This window comes from Salmo salar, unplaced genomic scaffold (assembly GCF_905237065.1).
Source record: "Salmo salar unplaced genomic scaffold, Ssal_v3.1, whole genome shotgun sequence".
NCBI classification, from domain to species: Eukaryota; Metazoa; Chordata; class Actinopteri; order Salmoniformes; family Salmonidae; genus Salmo; species Salmo salar.
Genome location: NW_025550944.1, coordinates 699959 through 718917, shown reverse-complemented (window position 1 = coordinate 718917; position 18959 = coordinate 699959). Strand labels below are relative to the sequence as shown.

Genomic DNA, 18959 nt, shown 5'->3' with positions numbered 1-18959 from the left:
GCCAATGGAAGCCTTAGAAAGTGTCACGTTACAGCACAGATGCTGTAATGTCAATAGAGATGCAACAGAAGGACAACAAATTGTCAGACAGGGCACTTCCTGCATGGAATCTTCTCAGGTTTTGGCCTGCCATATGAGTTCTGTTATACTCACAGACACCATTCAAACAGTTTTAGAAACTTTAGTGTTGTCTATCCAAATCTACTAATTATATGCATATTCTAGTTTCTGGGCAGGAGTAGTAACCAGATTAAATTGGGTACGTTTTTTATCAGGCTGTGAAAATACTGCCCCCTATCCCAAAGAAGTTAAACCCTTTACAATGAAGATTTGTGAAGTTATTTGGATTTTTACGAATTATCTTTGAAAGACAAGGTCCTGAAAAAGGGAAGTTTTTTTTGTTGCTGAGTTTTTAGGTCTCATTGTGTGTTTATTAATGTTAAATCTTCACTGTAGTGGGTGTTTATTAATGACTAAGGAGTCTAATACAGAACTATAAGGTCTTATTGTGTGTGTACTGTACATAATATTCTGAACAAATCTTTCAGGAGTATGATGATGTGGATTCAGAGGGCAGCGAGGAGGGGAGAGATGACATGCGGAGCTCTCTCTCTCTGGAGGAAGGATACGGGGTGGAGAGAGGGGAGCGCTCAGCCCTGGGACGCGTCTACTTCTCCAACCAGGTAGCATAGAATAGACACTGCTCCATGCTCTTTGCACCCGTTTCCTTTTTACTATAAATTCATGACCATTCCTTTACTGTTTCTACTGTTCCTCTGTATATGCGTAGGCTTTGCCTGTTAACAACTGATGTTGAAACTAAATTGCTGTGATGGGACAGTAGTGCCTGGTTCACACTATCATGTCAACCCAAACTTTAATGCTCTGGCTTGGCAATTTTTATCTTTACCTGATCCTTTCTAGCACGGTTCCAGCTACTATGGTTTGGCTTGGTTTGGTTATTTTGGCTTGGTTTGGCTTGGTTTGGTTTGGTTTGGTAGTGTGAAAAGGGTCAAAAGATTGTCTGAATCAAAAGGTTGGGATTCTATCCAATCAGTGTGCGCTTTGACATAGAAGGTCATTTCAGATTGAGCCAACAAATGCAGAGTTTACCATGAATGTGGTGTCCGGGACCGTGGGGACATTGTCTTTAAAAGGTGCATAACCAGGCGAACGGATTCAATCCTGGTCCTAAATGTGGGTGTTCCTCTTCCCCCACCAGGACTACTACCAGAGGCTGGAGCAGCTGCAGAGAACCCATCTGAGGAACATGGCTGAGCTGGAGAAGATGTATATCTGTAAAAGGTCAAAGGTCAACAAGAAGGACGATGAGGAGCACAAGTGTTTGGAGAGAGAGGGCAGAGACATACAGGATCTCCAGCCCAGGTCTGATATCATGGCTTTTAGTACTGTACCTTTTGAAATGGAATTTAGTTTTTAGTTAAGTAGTTGTAGGCTATGTAACCTTGTGCTACCTTTTTACAAGACAGGGGAAAATGAAGTGTTTATTATACTGAACCAAAATATAAATGCAACATGTAATGTGTTGATTCCATGTTTCATGAGCTGAGGGCTATGCCTTCCCAGGCCCACCCATGGCTGTGCCCCTGCCCAGTCATGTGAAATCCATAGATTAGCGCCTAATGAATTTATTTCACTTGACTGATTTCCTTATATGAACTGTTATTCAGTAAAATCTTTGAAATTGTTGCATTTATATTTTTGTCCAGAGTAGTATTTGGGGGGAACAAAAACATCAGTGTTTGTTTTGTTGTGCTTTTGAAAACGGTATTTTAGTGTTTCACATCATAAGGAGGGCTTTAACCGTGATGCGCTTGATACTTTTTCCATGGTAGCAACAATGAAAGCTCATCTTAAATGGTACTCAATCTCTCCTATCTCTCAGTGTCGCGTCGGAAAGCCAGAGCTCTGGCTCTATGCCAGTGAGGCGACTGCAGAGAATCCTTTCAGACGAGGAGCTTAATAACTTCCACGAGGAGACGTCCAGTGACGTGTCTGACCAATCAGGAGACGGTGTTGGTGGAGACGGAGGAGAGGAGGATAACCATTATGAACTGCTGCTGGAAGAGAGAGGTCAGTGGGAAAAAAGAGCCATAAACAGCATGTCATAAATATGTCCCCTGCTGTAACATAATATGCTAATCTTCTCCTACCGTTGTCAATATTTTTGTAAATAATTCAGCAAAACGTTCACTAAATGGAAATACAGTAAGTTTCTGACTTTATTGTGAAATCCTGGTCACGTTTAAAAAATAAATGTATGTACTGTGTATAAACAGTGCCTTCAGAAAGCATTCAAATCCCTTGACTCATTCCATATTTTGCTGTGTTACAGCCTGAATTCAAAATTGATTAAATAAAAAAAATCTTCACCCATCTACACACAATACCCCATAATGACAAAGTGAAAACATGTTTTTATAATATTTTCTTTTTACATTTATTGGAAATTAAATACAGAAATACAGTATCTCATTTAAATAAGTATTCACACCCCTGAGTCAATACATGTTAGAATCCCCTTTGCCAGCGGTCACACCTGTAAGTCTCTAAGAACTTTGCACACCTGGATTGTATAATGTCTTCTTGGTAAGCAACTCCAGTGTAGATTTGGTGTTGTGTTTTCGGTTATTGTCCTGCTGAAAGGTGAATTCATCTCCCAGTGTCTGGTGGAAAGCAGACTGAACCAGGTTTTCCACTAGGATTTTCCTGCGCTTATCTTCCTGTGCTTATTTCATTTATTTTTTTTTATCCTGAAAAACTTCCAATCCTTAATGATTACAAGCATACCCATAACATAATGCAGTCACCACTAGGCTTGAAAATATGGAGCAAAAAATATATGTGTTGTATTTGCCCCAAACATAAGACTTGTTGCAAACAGGATGCATGTTTTGGAATATTTTTTATTCTGTACAGGCTTCCTTCTTTTCACTCTGTCAATTAGGTTAGTATTGTGGAGTAACTACAATGCTGTTGATCCATCCTCAGTTATCTCCTATTACAGCCATTCATCTCTGTAACTGTTTTAAAGTCACCATTGGCCTCATGGTGAAATCCCTGAGAGGTTTCCATCCTCTCCGGCAACTGAGTTAGGAAGGACACCTGTATCGTTGTAGTGACTGGGTGTATTGATACAACATCCAAAGTGTTATTAATAACTTCACCATGCTTAAAGGATATTCAATGTCTGGTTTTGAATTTTTACCCATCTACCAATAGGTGCCCTTCTTTGTGAGGCATTGGGAAACTTCTCTGGTCTTTGTGGTTGAATCTGTGTTTAAAATTCACTGCTCGACTGTGGGACCTTACAGATAACTGTATGTGTGGGGTACAGAGATGATTAGTAACCCCACACATCGCAGACAGTGAGTCCATGGAACTTATGTGAATTGTTAAGCACTCCTGAACTTATTTATGCATGCCATAACAAAGGGGTTGAATATTTATTGACTCAAGACATTTCTGCTTTTCATTTTAATGAATTAGTAAAAAATGTGAAAAAAACATAATTCCACTTTGACATTATGGGGTATTGTGTGTAGAACAGTGTCAAAAAAAAAAGCTGAACTCAATTTTAAATTCAGGCTGTTACACAAACAAAATGTGGAATAAGTAAAGGGGCGTGAATACTTTCTGAAGGCATTGTAGGTCTACACAAAATCACTCAATCCATCCATCAAGGTCACATTTTTAATAGTTCACTATTTTGTCTCTTTCTGATTGTAGATGACAGCCACAGCCCCAGGGCCTGGAGCAGGAAGGACAAACCCCTCAGGAACAGTCTCAGGTAAAGAGAGAGAATGTGACTTCCTCTGTGGTACTTTATACATTAAATTGTTTTTAACTGTATGAATTATTTTTTCAAAAATAATCAATGTGCTCAACTCTTATCCTCTTGCGTAAATACATGAAAGGGTGCTTGGAGCCAAAGGTCAATCACATCAAAAAATGAAACAAGGCATCAAAGCATTCACTAGAAGATATACGTTGCAATTGAAGCTTTGTTTTACTATTGTTCCCCCACAGGGACAGTCAGTCCTGCTGTCCAGAGAGTATGACCACCACCACCACCACCACCGCCCATAAGCAGCCATCCTCTACTTCACCATCTAGGAGCCAGCTCCAGATCCAGCTCCAGCTGAGAGGCTGCTGCCCCAAGAGCCAGGGCAGAAACCAGGGAGGAAACCTGAGCAAGACAGGGAGGAGAACCAGAGGAGAGAGCTATAGGGGGGGATAGAGGTCCTGATAACTCCAGGGGGACTGTGACCGTCCCCAAGCCGTTCAGGATGATGATGAGGGAGGAGGAGAAGAAGAGGAGGAAGGTGAGGAGGTTTTGTTTAGTTGTATTGTTCCCTAAAGAGTCTTGAATTAATAATGTAACATAGCATTCCATAGGGAATGTACTGCGTGTCATAAATACACTATATGTATGCCAGACGTGCTGAGCAAATGTCCCTCTGGGTGTTTGGGTTAAAAGTACTATATACAACTAATGTAATATTGATGTATTATTGTTATTAAGGTCAGGACGCGTTCGGAGGTGGAGCTGGAGAACTTGCTGCTGCGCCGGGAGCTGGACGAGCTGAGGGAGTGCGGCATGAAGTTCAGGGCCTCGCCGGCGCCCGCCCACACTCGCCTGCCGCTCTACGATGTCATCAGCTGCCGCCTCAGCCAGCGACCCGGTTACAATCCCGGTAACCACGGAGTTAACTTTAGTAATTATCGGTATGTCTCGGTCAGCGGTGGCAACCAACGGGCCTCCTCCTGCTCACCCCAGAGACCGTTCAGCTTCCTGGAGAGAGAGAGGAGGAAGAGGGAGCAGAGGATTGAAGTGGAACTGGAGAACCTGGTGGCCAAAGAGAGGAGGGCATTCAAGGCCAGGCCGGTGCCCAGGTCTGTGTACTACAGCCACAGCGCCACCCACAGGCAGCAGAGCAAAGTGCAACAGCAGCTGACGAGTCAGAAGATGAAACTGAAGAATATGACCCACCAACACAGCACGCAATCTACACCAGGCTTGCGGGCCGAGGGTCCAGGAGAGAAGAGGGGGGACACAGAGGGGGGAGAGGACCAGGGCCTAATGCTTGTGGAGAAAGAGAAGAGTTTTCGCCTAAAAAAGGAGGGACTCCCGTCCTACAACAGCAATAGCTACTGGAGGTCTCAGAGCCGGAGCAGGCGTCCGTCAATCAAGATGGGGACGGGGGGACCTAGGAAGCAGCTTGAGCTCCAGATTGACATGGCGTCGGAGAGGAGGAAGGGGAAGGAGAGAGAGAGGGAGTTGTCTTACATCGACCCACTCTGCACCCCTGGCAGCCCCTACCTCTGTTCGTCTCTCGTCAGTCAGGAGGACCTCCCTATCCCAGCCAGCAAAACAGACTACATCAGCGTGTGTAAAAGCCGTGATCAAGTCGTCGAAAGTGTTCTGTAAAGGGTTCATTCATTTTGGTCAAAGTCAAGACCTGTATCAAGTGTTCTGTAAAGGGTTCATTCATTTTGGTCAAAGTTAAGACCTGTATCATCTACCACTAAACATGTTAACTCCTGTCTCTCTGTGGAATAAGTCAAGTGGTATAAATGCCTTCAGAAAGCATTTATACCACTTGACTTATTCCACATTTTGTTGTGTAACATCCTGGATTAAATATTTTTTTCCCCACCCATCTACACACAATACCCCATAATGACAAAGTGGAAACATGTTTTTAGAAATATTTGCACATTTATTGAAAATGAAATATCTAATCTAATTTGTAAAATAAAAACTAAAAAACGAATTCCACTTTGACATGATGAGATATTGTGTGTAGGTCAGTGACAAATCTCAATTGAATCTATTTTAAATTCAGGCTGTAACACAAAATGTGGAAAAACGTAAAGGGGTGCGAATACCTTCTGAAGGCTCTGTCTCTATTAATGTAACAGAGTTGAGTTAATACATGACAGATCATTATGTGACAGTGGTTTCATACATAAACTAGATGTTTTGGAGATATGAGACTGTATTTGTGTGTTATAATAATGGTACTAATCATGTTTCGATAAACTGTCTTGAATTTCCATTTTTGAATGAAGCCCTTGTTTTGATTGTGGCAATGTCTTTTTCCACTATTCTCAGGTGTATGACAATGCATCCACGAGAAAACAAACCATTCTAAAACACACAAAAGTAGTCTGTCTGTTGTGGAAAGTAAAACGAATCAATTTAGGGTAACATTGGCACATATTGTAAGGCTATCTCCCTAATTCGACACCAAATGAAGTTGTCGAGTAATGTGACATACACCAGACATTAAATTGGGATGTATGATATATATATTGGTATCTCTATAATGGCAAAATGACTGAGTCCTGCCCAATTCTATCATAAAAGTGACCATGTAGGAAGCAGTATTTAGCTCTATCAATAAAGATTTCACAATGATGATGATGATCATTAATAGTAACTTTAATAAAGCCCAACTGGGGTTGCAAAATTCTGATAGCTTTCCCAAAACTCACAGCTATTCTGGAAATCCTGGATAAAGGATTCTGGATTTCATGCTTAATCCCTTCTGATTCTGTGAATATTTCAACCAGGATTTCTGAAAAACCTGTGAATTTTGCTAACCTTAGCCCAACACTAGGTTGGTCAGCGAGCTAAGGAAAACAGTTTAATGTAGTAGTTGTAGTAAATGGTTTTAGCCAGGTAACATTTCATTGATCATGTCCTTAGAAGCAGACCTGCAACTGGAAAGTCACTGTTTTCAATCCCAAGTCTGAATGGAACAATTCTGGTAGGCTTTTGGGTATCCTCCTGCTGTTGTGTCCTTGAGCAAGACACAGAACCACTAAACTGCTCCAGGGACGCTTCAGTAACTGTCTGTTTCTCAGGGGTTGAAAAACAAGTTTAAAAAAGGGGCCATTTTATGTTGTTTCTGTCTGTAGAAAGATTGTATTCAATATTTAAATAATAAAATGTTTGATTCTTCCATTCTCTTAATGTTGGAGTATAATTTGACTTGCAGTATTTAAGTAATATCTAATTCAATATAAGTGAGGCATTTTCTGCTATTGCTTTCAAAATCTCATGTAGTCTCTGGAATTAAATGCTGCTTTTTTTTGTGCTGAGTGCCTTTGAACATGTTTAATAATAAATTAAATATAATCTTACTTGTTCTGAAGAAGTGCTGGGACTCTGATGAACTTTACCATTTTCACTCTGAGCTGCAGAACATTCTGGATTTACTGCAGAGATGAGCTGAGAGTCCCTGGTTGGTTCTGATACTCTGCTGTCAGATTCCAGCTGCTGTTCCTCCTGATTCGTCCAGAGTTCCTCTTGTTTTGTGGGCTCTGGGTCCTCCAGACCCAGCCTGGGGCTTCTCTCCTGCTGCTCTGGGGGAACCTCCTCTTTAGAGACAGGGAGAGAGGGCTGCTGGGAGTCTGGAGAGAAGGGAGGGGGAATGGGTCTCTCCATCCCATCAACATGTTCTTCTATGTTTTCTACCTGGGCTTCAGAGAGGAGCTGAGAGTCCCTGGTTGGTTCTGATACTCTGTAGTCCTCTCCATCAGGTTCTGTTTTGATCTGTTCAGTTGTGTTGGTGGGTTGAGAGTCTCTCTCTCTGTTCTCCAAGGTTTGGTCAAGATGTGAGGGCAGAGATGGGTCCTGTTCATAGTCACTTTTCACACAGGCAGGGATCAAGAGGTCTTTGGTATCAGGTTCCAGCCCTTGAGGCTGCTCTTCCTCTTGACTGGTCCTGAGGTCCTCCTGTTCCCCTTTAATCTGTGTGGGCTCTGGGTCCTCCTGCCCCAGACTGGGGCTACTCTCCTCCTCACAGTGCTGCTGCTCAGGGGGAACGGCCTCTTCGGAGACCAGAAGAGAGAGCTGCTGGGAGTCTGGCGGGAGGGGAAAGAAAACCCATAATGATTACATTTGTATAAGTATTTGATCAATAAGTGTTGCCCACAGTAACTATATGATTCGTGCATTTTGAGGTGTCATTATATAATTGCAAACCTTCGCGCTGTAACTTGATTTCGGAGCTGAAAACCAAATCCAACAGGCTCTGTAGACGTTTGTTCTCCTCATTTGAACGGGAGATTTCTTCCTGGTACTCGCCTAAATGTTGTTCAAGTACAACGGATATCTCCATAGCTACCGCTGTTAATCGTTCGGTAAGAAACACATTCAAGAACTGTAATCGTGACATTTTATATTCACGACGTAAACAAACCAAAGCACTAGCCGTTCACGTTCTGCCTCTTCTTCTTCTATATTGTTTTATGGCATTTGGTACACAATTTAAATGGTGTACTATCACCACCTACTGGAAGTAAATATGCCTCCAACTTCAAAACCTTTCTTTCACACGGTGTGACAAATTCGTTTACATTTTATTCCCCAGTATTCGTTAACCTCAGTGGATCGTCCATACGGGGTTGATGGGTTACTGCAGGTAGCTAGCTTTCTACAACATCTAAAAAAGAGCACAGGAAGCGTACTTCTAGTAGGTGACGGAAGTGCAACATTGAAGTTTGGTTCCAAAACACCAAACAATAATAAAAAGAAGAAGCAAAATCATTGGCCACTTTAATAAATAGATCACAAGTCTCTTTAATAATGCCACTTTAATAATGTTTACCTATCTTACATCACTCATCTCATATGTATATACTGTATTTTATACCATCTATTGCATCTTGCCTATGCCGCTCGGTCATCACTCATCCATATATTTATATGTTCTTATTACACCCCTTTACTTAGATTTGTGTGTATAAGGTAGTTGTTGTGGAATTGTTAGATTACTTGTTAGATATTACTGCACTGTCGGAACTAGAAGCACAAGCATTCCTCTACACTCGCAATAACATCTGCGAACCATGTGTATGTGACCAATAACATTTGATTTGATTAAGTGTTGAGGAGGAGCAGTTGAAATTGAAGATCCCCAGTGTCTGTGACGACTGCCGTTTGATGAGACGTAGATCCGGTGGGAAAACGAAGAATGATGTGTCATGCTGAGTTTTGATGCAGAGTCGTCACCAGGAGGGCCGGTCCTTGCCGTTCTGCTGCCATTGGCGAGAACATAAAATGCCGTCTAAAATATGTATTTTGAAGACGTTGAAGTTCAGAATGAAAGGGGAAAATGTATTTTCCAGGACAGTGAAAAGGCATCTTTTCTGGACATTGAAATCAGGCTCATGTTCAAATCAGGCTCATTTTTGGCTATGAATGAAAGTTGAAAATAAGTAATTTATAGACGTCTATGTTTTGGCCAAATCAAGGCTTCTCTAGACCGGACAAAATCTGGACCAAAGAAAGATGTCTATGAATGGTTCAGATTTGTTCCAGACCGGACCAAAAACCAATGTCCGTGGAACTGAAGGCCGGTCCGGGAACAGCACCAAAAAAAGACATCCAGAAGGTGTCGACGTCGGTCCGTGCTTACTGGGGTGTAGCCTACAGTGTTGCCTAAAATGTAATGTTATGAATGCCCATCTATGTGGTAAGCCAATCATTTGTAAAACATCAAAAAGTCCGGACAGGACCAAAAAAAGATGTCCAAAATGTGTCGGTTTGTGCTTACTGGGGTGTAGCCCACCATGACGGCCTGCAATGGAATTTTATGAATGCCCTTCGATGTGGTAGGCCCACCGTTTTGTAAAACAGGCCATTGCGTTGGCTTTATTAGTCCTGTTTCCTGTGACTAATACATTTGGCTATTTAAACTCTGAATATCAGCTACCCAACTTTATCAGGAGTTTTAGGAGCCTATTGCAATGTGTTTACACAGCGAGAAATGCAGAAGTATTTTATTTTTCGCTATGATCAGCTTGTCAAAAATGTACAGATACAAACTTGAAACCACTGATCATGACAATGGGATGAAACTCCTGGACAACGGTTGTGATTGTCCATTCCATATTGTCCATTTTACATTGACCTGTCCTGTTTTTAGGATATGTTGTTTGTTAACATGACAGTGCATTTTGTATTTGATTGAGCTCTATTTGGGTTAGGCTATTTGATCGGAGAAACCTGTATGATGTGAAAAGTTGTGGGGGTGATCATGGGGCTGGAGATGGGAGATGTCTGGTGAGAGAATGGCAGATTGAGGTTGCCTTAGTTACAGTAGTACAGGAAGTGTCTATGCTGAAGCAGGGAAGAGAGTGGTAGAGGAACATGGGGGGATTCCTGTGAATCGGCAGAGATCAAGAGACCGTGATGGGAAGAAAATTTGCTTGTAAGGTTGGCTTTTTAGCATTTATAGCGGTGGTTGTCAATTGTACTGCAGAAATGAATTGAAAGTCACAGAAAATAGAGATTGTGGTGGCAGTGGTAGAGAAGTACTTGGGATTGCGAGGATGTACTGCAGAACAGCTGCAGGGGGAGAGCTAGGGTTATGTCTTCTCAACACATTGGTTTAGAGTTGGACTAGATAGGGTTCAATAGTGGAATGGGTGGCAATTTCCCTTTTTCCCAATATTGTATTATTGTATCAAAGAATGTAATGTAGGTAGGCCGTGAATGGCGTCACACACCACTACAGTAGATGGCGGTGTATGCACCTTAAAGTTGGATGCAATCCGACAACCAATCCCAAAGAAGAAGAAGAAGACGAAGAAGAACTAAAACAGGAAGTGAATAGCTAGATCGTTGGTTTATTTTCCTCGTTGACATGTGGCTCTACAGACCCTAAAATTCCCAAATTACAGATGGAGTTGAATACGTTTCTTACGCAGCGATTAATAGCGGCTGCTGTGGAGATATCGTCTGTCTTTGAAAAAAAAGATAGTCGAGTACCAGGTAGAAATCTCCCGTTCGAAGGAGGAGAACAAACGTCTACAGAGGCTGTTGGATTTGGTTTTCCACCCGGAAATCAAGTTACATCGAGCAGGTTTGTAATAATAGTTACTGTGGGAAAATAATTATTCTCATTTAGTCATTCACACACACAGTTAGACTGCAGTATATTAACCCGTCTGTCTCCACACCCGGGGGACCCAAACAAGCATGTTTCCTGTAGTAACCTTGCAAAATCACCACTTCCATAAATATAGTTTTTTTTATTTTGGTGTTTTTTTATTCTATTAAATACATTGGAATGGTTAGGGTTCAATGTGAGTGAACCCTGCTGTGAGAGTCTATAGGACTGTATACATCTTTAAAATCTAAAAGCCTTTTATTGACCTGACAGTATCTCTATTCTAGCCACAGTGAGTCTGGGTTCTGTACTAACTCTCCACTCAGTCTCATCTGTTTAACTCAGTATGGAAATTATTTCACATAGTATTTCAACCCAGGTCTGAAGATCACACAGATCACTAGCCAGAGGGAACAACAAGTATGTGTGTGTGTGTGTGTGTGTGTGTGTGTGTGTGTGTGTGTGTGTGCATGCATCTGCCTCAGCAGGGTGATAGAAACATCCTTTTTCCAGGGATACAGTATCTTCAACCTATCACCCCCATTTCTTTTTTTTTTATTCTCGTGTATTACATTTTATATGACCAGTATAACTGCATCAGAGGAGGCTGGTGGGAGGAGTTTTAGGAGGATGGGCTTATTGTAATGGCTGGAATGGAATAAATGGAACAGTATTAATCATATAGAATCCACGTTGGACTCAGTTCCGTTGATTGCTCCTATAGCACCTCACACCAGCCTCTGAACTGCATTGTTAAGGAAGAGCTTGCAGTCAGGCGTTTCGCGGTACTGTTTACACCTGCTGTATCCTGCTGTACGTGAATAAACTCTGATTTGATTTGTTTTCCTTTTCTTCCCTCCAGACTCCCAGCAGCTCTCTCTTCCGGTCTCCGAAGAGGCCGTTCCCCCTGAGCAGCAGCACTGTGAGGAGGAGAGTAGCCCCAGTCTGGGGCAGGAGGACCCAGAGCCCACACAGATTAAAGGGGAACAGGAGGACCTCAGGACCAGTCAAGAGGAAGAGCAGCCTCAAGGGCTGGAACCTGATACCAAAGACCTCTTGATCCCTGCCTGTGTGAAAAGTGACTATGAACAGGACCCATCTCTGCCCTCACATCTTGACCAAACCTTGGAGAACAGAGAGAGAGACTCTCAACCCACCAACACAACTGAACAGATCAAAACAGAACCTGATGGAGAGGACTACAGAGTATCAGAACCAACCAGGGACTCTCAGCTCCTCTCTGCAGCCCAGAGAGAAAACATAGAAGAACATGTTGATGGGATGGAGAGACCCATTCCCCCTCCCTTCTCTCCAGACTCCCAGCAGCCCTCTCTCCCTGTCTCTAAAGAGGAGGTTCCCCCAGAGCAGCAGGAGAGAAGCCCCAGGCTGGGTCTGGAGGACCCAGAGCCCACAAAACAAGAGGAACTCTGGACGAATCAGGAGGAACAGCAGCTGGAATCTGACAGCAGAGTATCAGAACCAACCAGGGACTCTCAGCTCCTCTCTGCAGTAAATCCAGAATGTTCTGCAGCTCAGAGTGAAAATGGTAAAGTTCATCAGAGTCCCAGCACTTCTTCAGAACAAGTAAGATTATATTTAATTTAATGTATTAGTAAACATGTAGAACAGCACAAAAAGGCAGCATTTAATTGTAGAGAAAACAGCCAAGTGATTACATGAGATTTTGAAAGCAATTTCCTTACAGAAAATGAATACAAAAAAAAAAATATGAACATGAATATATACATTTTAAAGTACATTTTAAATATAAAGTATATGGACAATTCCAGCGTTATGGACATTACATTTGCAAGCAAAATCCCAAGCAAAATCTCAACCAAATAGAATGTGTGTCTATAGTACTCCTTGGGTGAACCCAAAACAGCACACTTCTAAATACTGTCAAGTTGGAGAAAGTCATTAAATGTATGTCAAACAAAAATCAATGATTGCAAAGTGAAACAAACCATACAACTCTATGCACAAGGACTACTTTTGTAGATGCAAATTCTGGTATCAGAATGACGGCACCAACGGCACAAACCGTCATTCTGTTACCAAACGTTTTATCTGTACTGGTCTTCCAGTAAATGTGTTTTTGTAAAACATTCTGTGGAAATTGTTCAAGGTTGTCCTTGTGCATACAGTAGTTGTATGGTTTGTTTAACCTTGCAATCATTGTTTTTTGTTTGACATGCACTATATATACAAAGTATGTGGACACCCCTTTAAATTAGTGGCTTCGGCTATTTCAGCTAAACCCGTTGCTGACAGGTGTGTAAAATCGAGCACACTGCCATGCAATCTCCATAGACAAACATTGGCAGTAGAATGGCCTTACTGAAGAGCTTAGTGACTTTCAACGTGGCGCCGTCATAGGATGCCACATTTACAACAAGTCAGTTGGTCAAATTTGTGCCCTGCTACAGCTGCCCGGTCAACTGTAAGTGCTGTTATTGTGAAGTGGAAACGTCAAGGAGTAACAACGGCTCAGCCGCGAAGTGGTAGGCCACACAAGTTCACAGAGCAGGACCGCCAAGTGCTGAAGCGCGTAGAGCTTAAAAATCATCTGTCCTCGGTTGCAACACTCACTACCAAGTTCCAAACTGCCTCTGGAAGCAACGTCAGCACAATTAACTGTTCGTCGGAGCTTCATTTAAATGAGTCTCCACGGCCGAGCAGCTGCACACAAGCCTAAGATCACCATGTGGTGTAAAGTTCGCCACCATTGGACTCTGGAGCAGTGGAAACACGTTCTCTGGAGTGATGAATCACGCCTCACCATCTGGAAGTCCGATGGACAAATCTGGGTTTGACGGATGACCGGAGAACGCTACCTGTCCGAATGCATAGTGCCAACTGTAAAGTTTGCTGAAGGAAGAATAATGGTCTGGGGCTGTTTTTCATGGTTCAGGCTAGGCCCCTTAGTTCCAGAGAAGGGAAATCTTAATGCTACAGCATACATTGACATTCTAGACGATTCTGTGCTTCCAACTTTGTGGAAACAGTTTGGGAAAGGCCCTTTCCTGTTTCAACATGACAATACCCCCGTGCACAAAGCGAAGTCCATACAGAAATGGTTTGTCGAGATTGGCGTGGAAGAACTTGACTGGCCTGCACAGAGCCCTGACCTCAACCCCATCAAACACCTTTTGGATGAAATGGAATGCCGACTGCAAGCCAGGCCTAATCTCCCAATATCAGTGCCCGACCTCACTCATGCTCTTGTGGCTGAATGGAAGCAAGTCCCTGCGGGCAATGTTCCAACATCTAGTGGAAAGCCTTCCCAGAAGAGTGGAGGCTGTTATAGCAGAAAAGGGGGGGACCAACTCCATATTAATGCTCAGGATTTTGGAATGAGATGTTTGACGAGCAGGTGTCCACATACTTCTGGTCATGTAGTGTACATTTTAATGTGAAAAATCTGAGTCTCATTCCCACGGAATGGCCCACGTACAGTGCATTGGTAAAGAATTCATACCCCTTTTTCCACATTTTGTTACGTTACAGCCTTATTCTAAAATGGATTAAATAGTTTTTTCCCCCCTCATCAATCAATACACAATACCCCATAATGACAAAGCAAAAGCAGGTTTTTATAAATTTGCACATTCACATATACACAAGTATTCAGTCCTTTTACGCAGTACTTTGTTGAAGCACCTTTGGCAGCGTTTACAACCTCGAGTCTTCTTGGGGATGATGCTACAAGCTTGGCACACCTGTATTTGGGGAGTTTCTCCCATTCTTCTCTGCAGATCCTCTCAAGCTCTGTCGCATTGGATGGGTAGCGTCGCTGTACAGCTATTTTCAGGTCTGTCCTGAGATGTTCAATTCCGGGCTCTGGCTGGGCAACTCAAGGACATTCAGAGACTTGTCCCGAAGCCACTCCTGCGTTGTTGTCCTGTTGGAAGGTGAACCTTCGTCCCAGTCTGAGGTCCTGAGTGCTCTGGACCAAGTTTTCATCAAGGATCTCTCTGTACTTTGCTCTGTTCATCTTTCCTTCAATCTTGACTAGTCTTCCAGTCCCTGCCACCACCATGCGTCACCGTAGGGATGGTGCCAGGTTTCCTCCAGATGTGACGCTTGGCATTCAGGCTAAAGAGTTCAATCTTGGTTTCATCAGACCAGAAAATGTTGTTTCTCATGGTCTGAGAGTCTAGGTGTCTTTTGGCAAACTCCAAGTGGCTGTCATGTGCTTTTTACTGAGGAGTGGCTTCTGTCTGGCCACTCTACCATAAAGACCTGATTGGTGGAGTGCTGTAGAGATGGTTGTCCTTCTGGAAGGTTCTCCCATCTCCACAGAGGAGCTCTGTCAGAGTGACCATCGGGTTCTTTGTCACCTCCCTGACCAAGGCCCTTCTCCCCCGATTGCTCAGTTTGGCCGGGCGGACAGCTCTAGGAAGAGTCTTAGTGGTTCCAAACTTCTTCCATTTAAGAATGATGGAGGCCACTGTGTTCTTGGGAACCTTCAATGCTGCAGAAATGTTTTGGTACCATTCCCCAGATCTCTGCCTCAACGCAATCCTGTCTCTGAGCTCTACGGACAATTCCTTCGACCTCATGGCTTGGTTTTTGCTCTGACAATTTCGAGTCTCATAGCAAAGGGTCTGAATACTTATGTAAATAAGGTATGTTTCTTTTTTTTTATACATTTGCTAAAATTTCTAAACCTGTTTTTGCTTTGTCATTATGGGGTATTGTGTGTAGATTGATGAGGGGGAAAAAGTATTTTACAAATTTTAGAATAAGGCTGTAATGTTAAAAAAAGGGGGAAAATTCAAGGGGTCAGAATTTATTTATAGATTTTTTTTTTAACCTTTTTTTTTAACTAGGCAAGTCAGTTAAGAACAAATTCTTATTTTCAATAACGGCCTAGGAATAGTGGGTTAACTGCCAGAACGACAGATTTGTACCTTGTCAGCGCGGGGATTTGAACTTTCGATTACTAGCCCAACGCTCTAACCACTAGGCTACCCTGCCACCCTCTTTCCGAATGCACTGTACATTGTTTAACATGATAACTCTACGAACATATCTACGTTCCAAAATGGGATCTCTGCTGTCCGTGAGTTTTCATATTACATTAATCTTTCCTTTTTGTTTCCCCCTTAGGATTCTAGTAATGTGGAATCAAATAAAGCATCTAATTTCTGTAACTGGAGTGACGAAAACATCTCAGTTACAGACAGCAACTCTTCAGACAGTAGCTCCTGCACTAAAGAAGACTCTGAGGCACGTAAACCAGCAAAGAGAACATGCCATTCTAGTGGTGTGCTGAATGAACCATCTGATTTGTCTAACTTATGTGATGAAAACAACCCGGGGACTGAGATCAGCCCTTCAGACGGCAACAAAGACATGAACATCCAAACAGACTCTGGGTCTCATAATCCAGCTAAGAGGATATGTCAGAGGGTGCATAGTGTTGCGGTAGCAAGACGTGGGAGTGGAGAGATGGCCTCCTGTTCCCATCCCAAAGTGCCAGGATCCACTCCAGATTACACCCACTGCATGCACTGTCAAGGTCTGTACATTCAAAAGTCACTATGGAAGCATGTCAGATACTGCCCTCTGAACCCCAATGCTGAAGAACCAAAACCTGGACAAAAGATGAGGATTCAGTCAGCAATGCCGTTTAAGTTGTGTCCTCAACCCGATTACGTCAGCACAGGTCTTTGGAAGATAGTTTGTGGTATGAACTCCGCAGTTTATTGATACAAATGTTTCCTCATAAAATGTTCAGACTTACCAGCGTGTACACCTCTGTTCTTTGACTTTCATACTAGTCTCGTCATCACGGCAGTGAGAGCTGTTCCTACAGAGTTGGCTTTCAATGGTCCTTATGCAGCGCTGTATCCTGTGCATGAAGTCAGACAAATTGCTAGCATCTTTCAAGTGGAATGAGGTTGTTTTGGCTGGAGCACTGTCCACTCTCTCATTTAGTCACACCTTGTAGGTCAGGCTAGCTCTCCAAGTGGATGGTTTGTTACACCTTGTAGGTCAGGCTAGCTCTCCAAGTGGATGGTTTGTTACACCTTGTAGGTCAGGCTAGCTCTCCAAGTGGATGGTTTGTTACACCTTGTAGGTCAGGCTAGCTCTCCAAGTGGATGGTTTGTTACACCTTGTAGGTCAGGCTAGCTCTCCAAGTGGATGGTTTGTTATACCTTGTAGGTCAGGCTAGCTCTCCAAGTGGATGGTTTGTTACACCTTGTAGGTCAGGCTAGCTCTCCAAGTGGATGGTTTGTTACACCTTGTAGGTCAGGCTAGCTCTCCAAGTGGATGGTTTGTTACACCTTGTAGGTCAGGCTAGCTCTCCAAGTGGATGGTTTGTTACACCTTGTAGGTCAGGCTAGCTCTCCAAGTGGATGGTTTGTTACACCTTGTAGGTCAGGCTAGCTCTCCAAGTGGATGGTTTGTTATACCTTGTAGGTCAGGCTAGCTCTCCAAGTGGATGGTTTGTTATACCTTGTATATACCTAATAATATTGGATTTTTTATACAGGTAATTTGCCTGGAAATGGTCATGTTTATTTAACCTATTCATTTTTTCTGTCTTTCTCTGGTTGTTTCAGCTGCAAAATCGTCAACTCCTGTTGAGCCAAAAAGTGAAATCTAAAGATGTTACAGTAGTGTAAAAGAAGCGATGTGATTTGCATTGTGAAATTATTTTCCATTCTTTGCTGCCGTTTTTGCAATCTTTTAAGCAACCTTTTCTCAACAGGCGCCCAGCCAACCCGGCGCCCAGCCGACCCGGCGCACAGGCGCCCAGCCAACCTGAAGAAACACCAATGAGGTAGCAACAGTAGAGAAACACATGATGCCGTTCATGGAAAGAGTAGCCGAGTTCCTGGAAAGAGGGACTGCCTCAAATGCCTCCAGTCAGAACCTGTGGCGCTCAAAAGCAGAAACTGGTCGGGCATTAAGCTCTATGTACATAAAAGAATCAAACGGCGACAGAGTTCTGCAGCGAACTTGGGAGACCGCGGCCCTGACGGAGACTTCAAATCAGGTCCAGAGACTGTCAACGCGACAGCTTAGCCATTGCGTTTCCCAGTCATACTTCGAACCAGCCAGGGATTCGAACCAGCGACTTTGTGTGTGGTGGGGGGTTACAGGTACAATATTTAAATTCATATTCTGTTCATATATTTTATATTCATTAGCTCACACATTGTACCTGTGGGCTGCCACTAAAAACATTGAAGAAGAAATTAACTCCGCCATTTCCTGGTTGGTAAAATTCTAATAGTAAACCTAATTTCAGTTTGTACATCACAAGCAAGTCTAGTGTAGACTACAGGATCATTGTACCATCTAAACCGCTGTGAAATATATTTTCCATAACCAAAAATATTGTATTTTCAGCTGTTTTGAAGCTGGTGTACAAAACTTGAAAGTAAAATACGCAAAAACAAAACTTAAGACGGGAAGCATAGAAATAGTGCACATAGAACAGATCTACCGCTTCCTAGACTTTGCTTTCAATGAGCGTGACAGATCTATAACTGTAAGTATAATTGGAGTCCTCCATGGGGATCTTGAGAGGCAGTAGGGCTGATTTGGATAGATTCATTTAGTAATCTGAGATTACAAAATGAATTTATCTATGATCTTCAATGCATTTGGGAGCAATAGAGCTACATTGTCTAGATATAGTACAATACCGTCTGCGTATTGGTGTTTTTCCTTTGATATTGCCTGGGCCAGGGGTTCCATGCATAATAAAATAACAAAGGAGAAATGGATCACCTTGTCTGCTGCTTCTAGTGATTTTGAACAGACCAGATTATTTCCTGTTATAACTATGGCTGAGGGATTGGCATATTATTAAAATTAGAGCCATTTTTCAAGACAGACCAGAGATATTACCATTCTAGTCTATCAAAAGCTTTTTCTGCATGGAGAGATAATACAGCCCAAGGACCTGTTCATTCTGATGAAGCATCTAAGATATGGAATAGTCGACGGATCTAATCAGATGATAAATATATGTATTTTTTTAACAAACCCGCTTTGGTCCGTGTGGAC

The 18959-nt window shown here is 42.7% G+C and overlaps 4 protein-coding genes across 5 annotated transcripts; 3 read left to right on the top strand and 1 right to left on the bottom strand.

The window, feature by feature from the left end:
* Positions 1 to 929: 929 nt before the first annotated feature.
* LOC106577331 (uncharacterized) lies at positions 930 to 4963 on the top strand. The gene is made up of 4 exons (XM_045714156.1): positions 930 to 1386; positions 1907 to 2094; positions 3751 to 3811; positions 4051 to 4963. The coding sequence occupies exons 1-4, from the start codon at positions 1196 to 1198 to the stop codon at positions 4259 to 4261; spliced, it is 651 nt and encodes a 216-aa protein (XP_045570112.1). The 5' UTR covers positions 930 to 1195; the 3' UTR covers positions 4262 to 4963.
* LOC106577292 (protein FAM161A) lies at positions 4058 to 6997 on the top strand. 2 transcript variants are annotated; one of them, XM_045714154.1, is made up of 3 exons: positions 4058 to 4346; positions 4547 to 5469; positions 5521 to 6997. In XM_045714154.1, exons 1-2 carry the CDS (start codon positions 4311 to 4313, stop codon positions 5450 to 5452), a joined length of 942 nt encoding a protein of 313 aa, XP_045570110.1. In that variant the 5' UTR covers positions 4058 to 4310; the 3' UTR covers positions 5453 to 5469; positions 5521 to 6997. The 2 variants fall into 2 exon arrangements, with proteins under 2 accessions (XP_045570110.1, XP_045570109.1); XM_045714153.1 differs by having other exon boundaries at positions 4547 to 6997.
* On the bottom strand, positions 6452 to 8290 carry LOC106577293 (probable basic-leucine zipper transcription factor R). The gene is made up of 2 exons (XM_045714155.1): positions 8018 to 8290; positions 6452 to 7896 (listed from the first exon to the last, which is right to left on the bottom strand). Exons 1-2 carry the CDS (start codon positions 8208 to 8210, stop codon positions 7148 to 7150), a joined length of 942 nt encoding a protein of 313 aa, XP_045570111.1. The 5' UTR covers positions 8211 to 8290; the 3' UTR covers positions 6452 to 7147.
* Positions 8291 to 10606: 2316 nt separating this feature from the next.
* On the top strand, positions 10607 to 18676 carry LOC106577334 (uncharacterized). Its single transcript, XM_045714160.1, has 4 exons — positions 10607 to 10901; positions 11791 to 12512; positions 16044 to 16455; positions 17504 to 18676. Exons 2-4 carry the CDS (start codon positions 12210 to 12212, stop codon positions 17545 to 17547), a joined length of 759 nt encoding a protein of 252 aa, XP_045570116.1. The 5' UTR covers positions 10607 to 10901; positions 11791 to 12209; the 3' UTR covers positions 17548 to 18676.
* The last annotated feature ends 283 nt before the right edge of the window (positions 18677 to 18959 follow it).

What these genes read in the sequence shown, in the direction of transcription:
- LOC106577331 (XM_045714156.1), top strand. Translation starts at nt 1,196, where the DNA reads ATGTGGGTGTTCCTCTTCCCCCACCAGGACTACTACCAGAGGCTGGAG. An exon ending in ATACAGGATCTCCAGCCCAG is followed by an intron (nt 1,387 to 1,906) that starts GTCTGATATCAT and finishes CCTATCTCTCAG; the next exon opens with TGTCGCGTCGGAAAGCCAGA. An exon ending in ACTGCTGCTGGAAGAGAGAG is followed by an intron (nt 2,095 to 3,750) that starts GTCAGTGGGAAA and finishes TTCTGATTGTAG; the next exon opens with ATGACAGCCACAGCCCCAGG.
- LOC106577292 (XM_045714154.1), top strand. Translation starts at nt 4,311, where the DNA reads ATGATGATGAGGGAGGAGGAGAAGAAGAGGAGGAAG. An exon ending in AGGAGAAGAAGAGGAGGAAG is followed by an intron (nt 4,347 to 4,546) that starts GTGAGGAGGTTT and finishes ATTGTTATTAAG; the next exon opens with GTCAGGACGCGTTCGGAGGT.
- LOC106577293 (XM_045714155.1), bottom strand. Translation starts at nt 8,210, where the DNA reads ATGTCACGATTACAGTTCTTGAATGTGTTTCTTACCGAACGATTAACA. An exon ending in AATCAAGTTACAGCGCGAAG is followed by an intron (nt 7,897 to 8,017) that starts GTTTGCAATTAT and finishes CCCTCCCGCCAG; the next exon opens with ACTCCCAGCAGCTCTCTCTT.
- LOC106577334 (XM_045714160.1), top strand. Translation starts at nt 12,210, where the DNA reads ATGGAGAGACCCATTCCCCCTCCCTTCTCTCCAGACTCCCAGCAGCCC. An exon ending in CCAGCACTTCTTCAGAACAA is followed by an intron (nt 12,513 to 16,043) that starts GTAAGATTATAT and finishes TTTCCCCCTTAG; the next exon opens with GATTCTAGTAATGTGGAATC. An exon ending in CCACTGCATGCACTGTCAAG is followed by an intron (nt 16,456 to 17,503) that starts GTCTGTACATTC and finishes TGGTTGTTTCAG; the next exon opens with CTGCAAAATCGTCAACTCCT.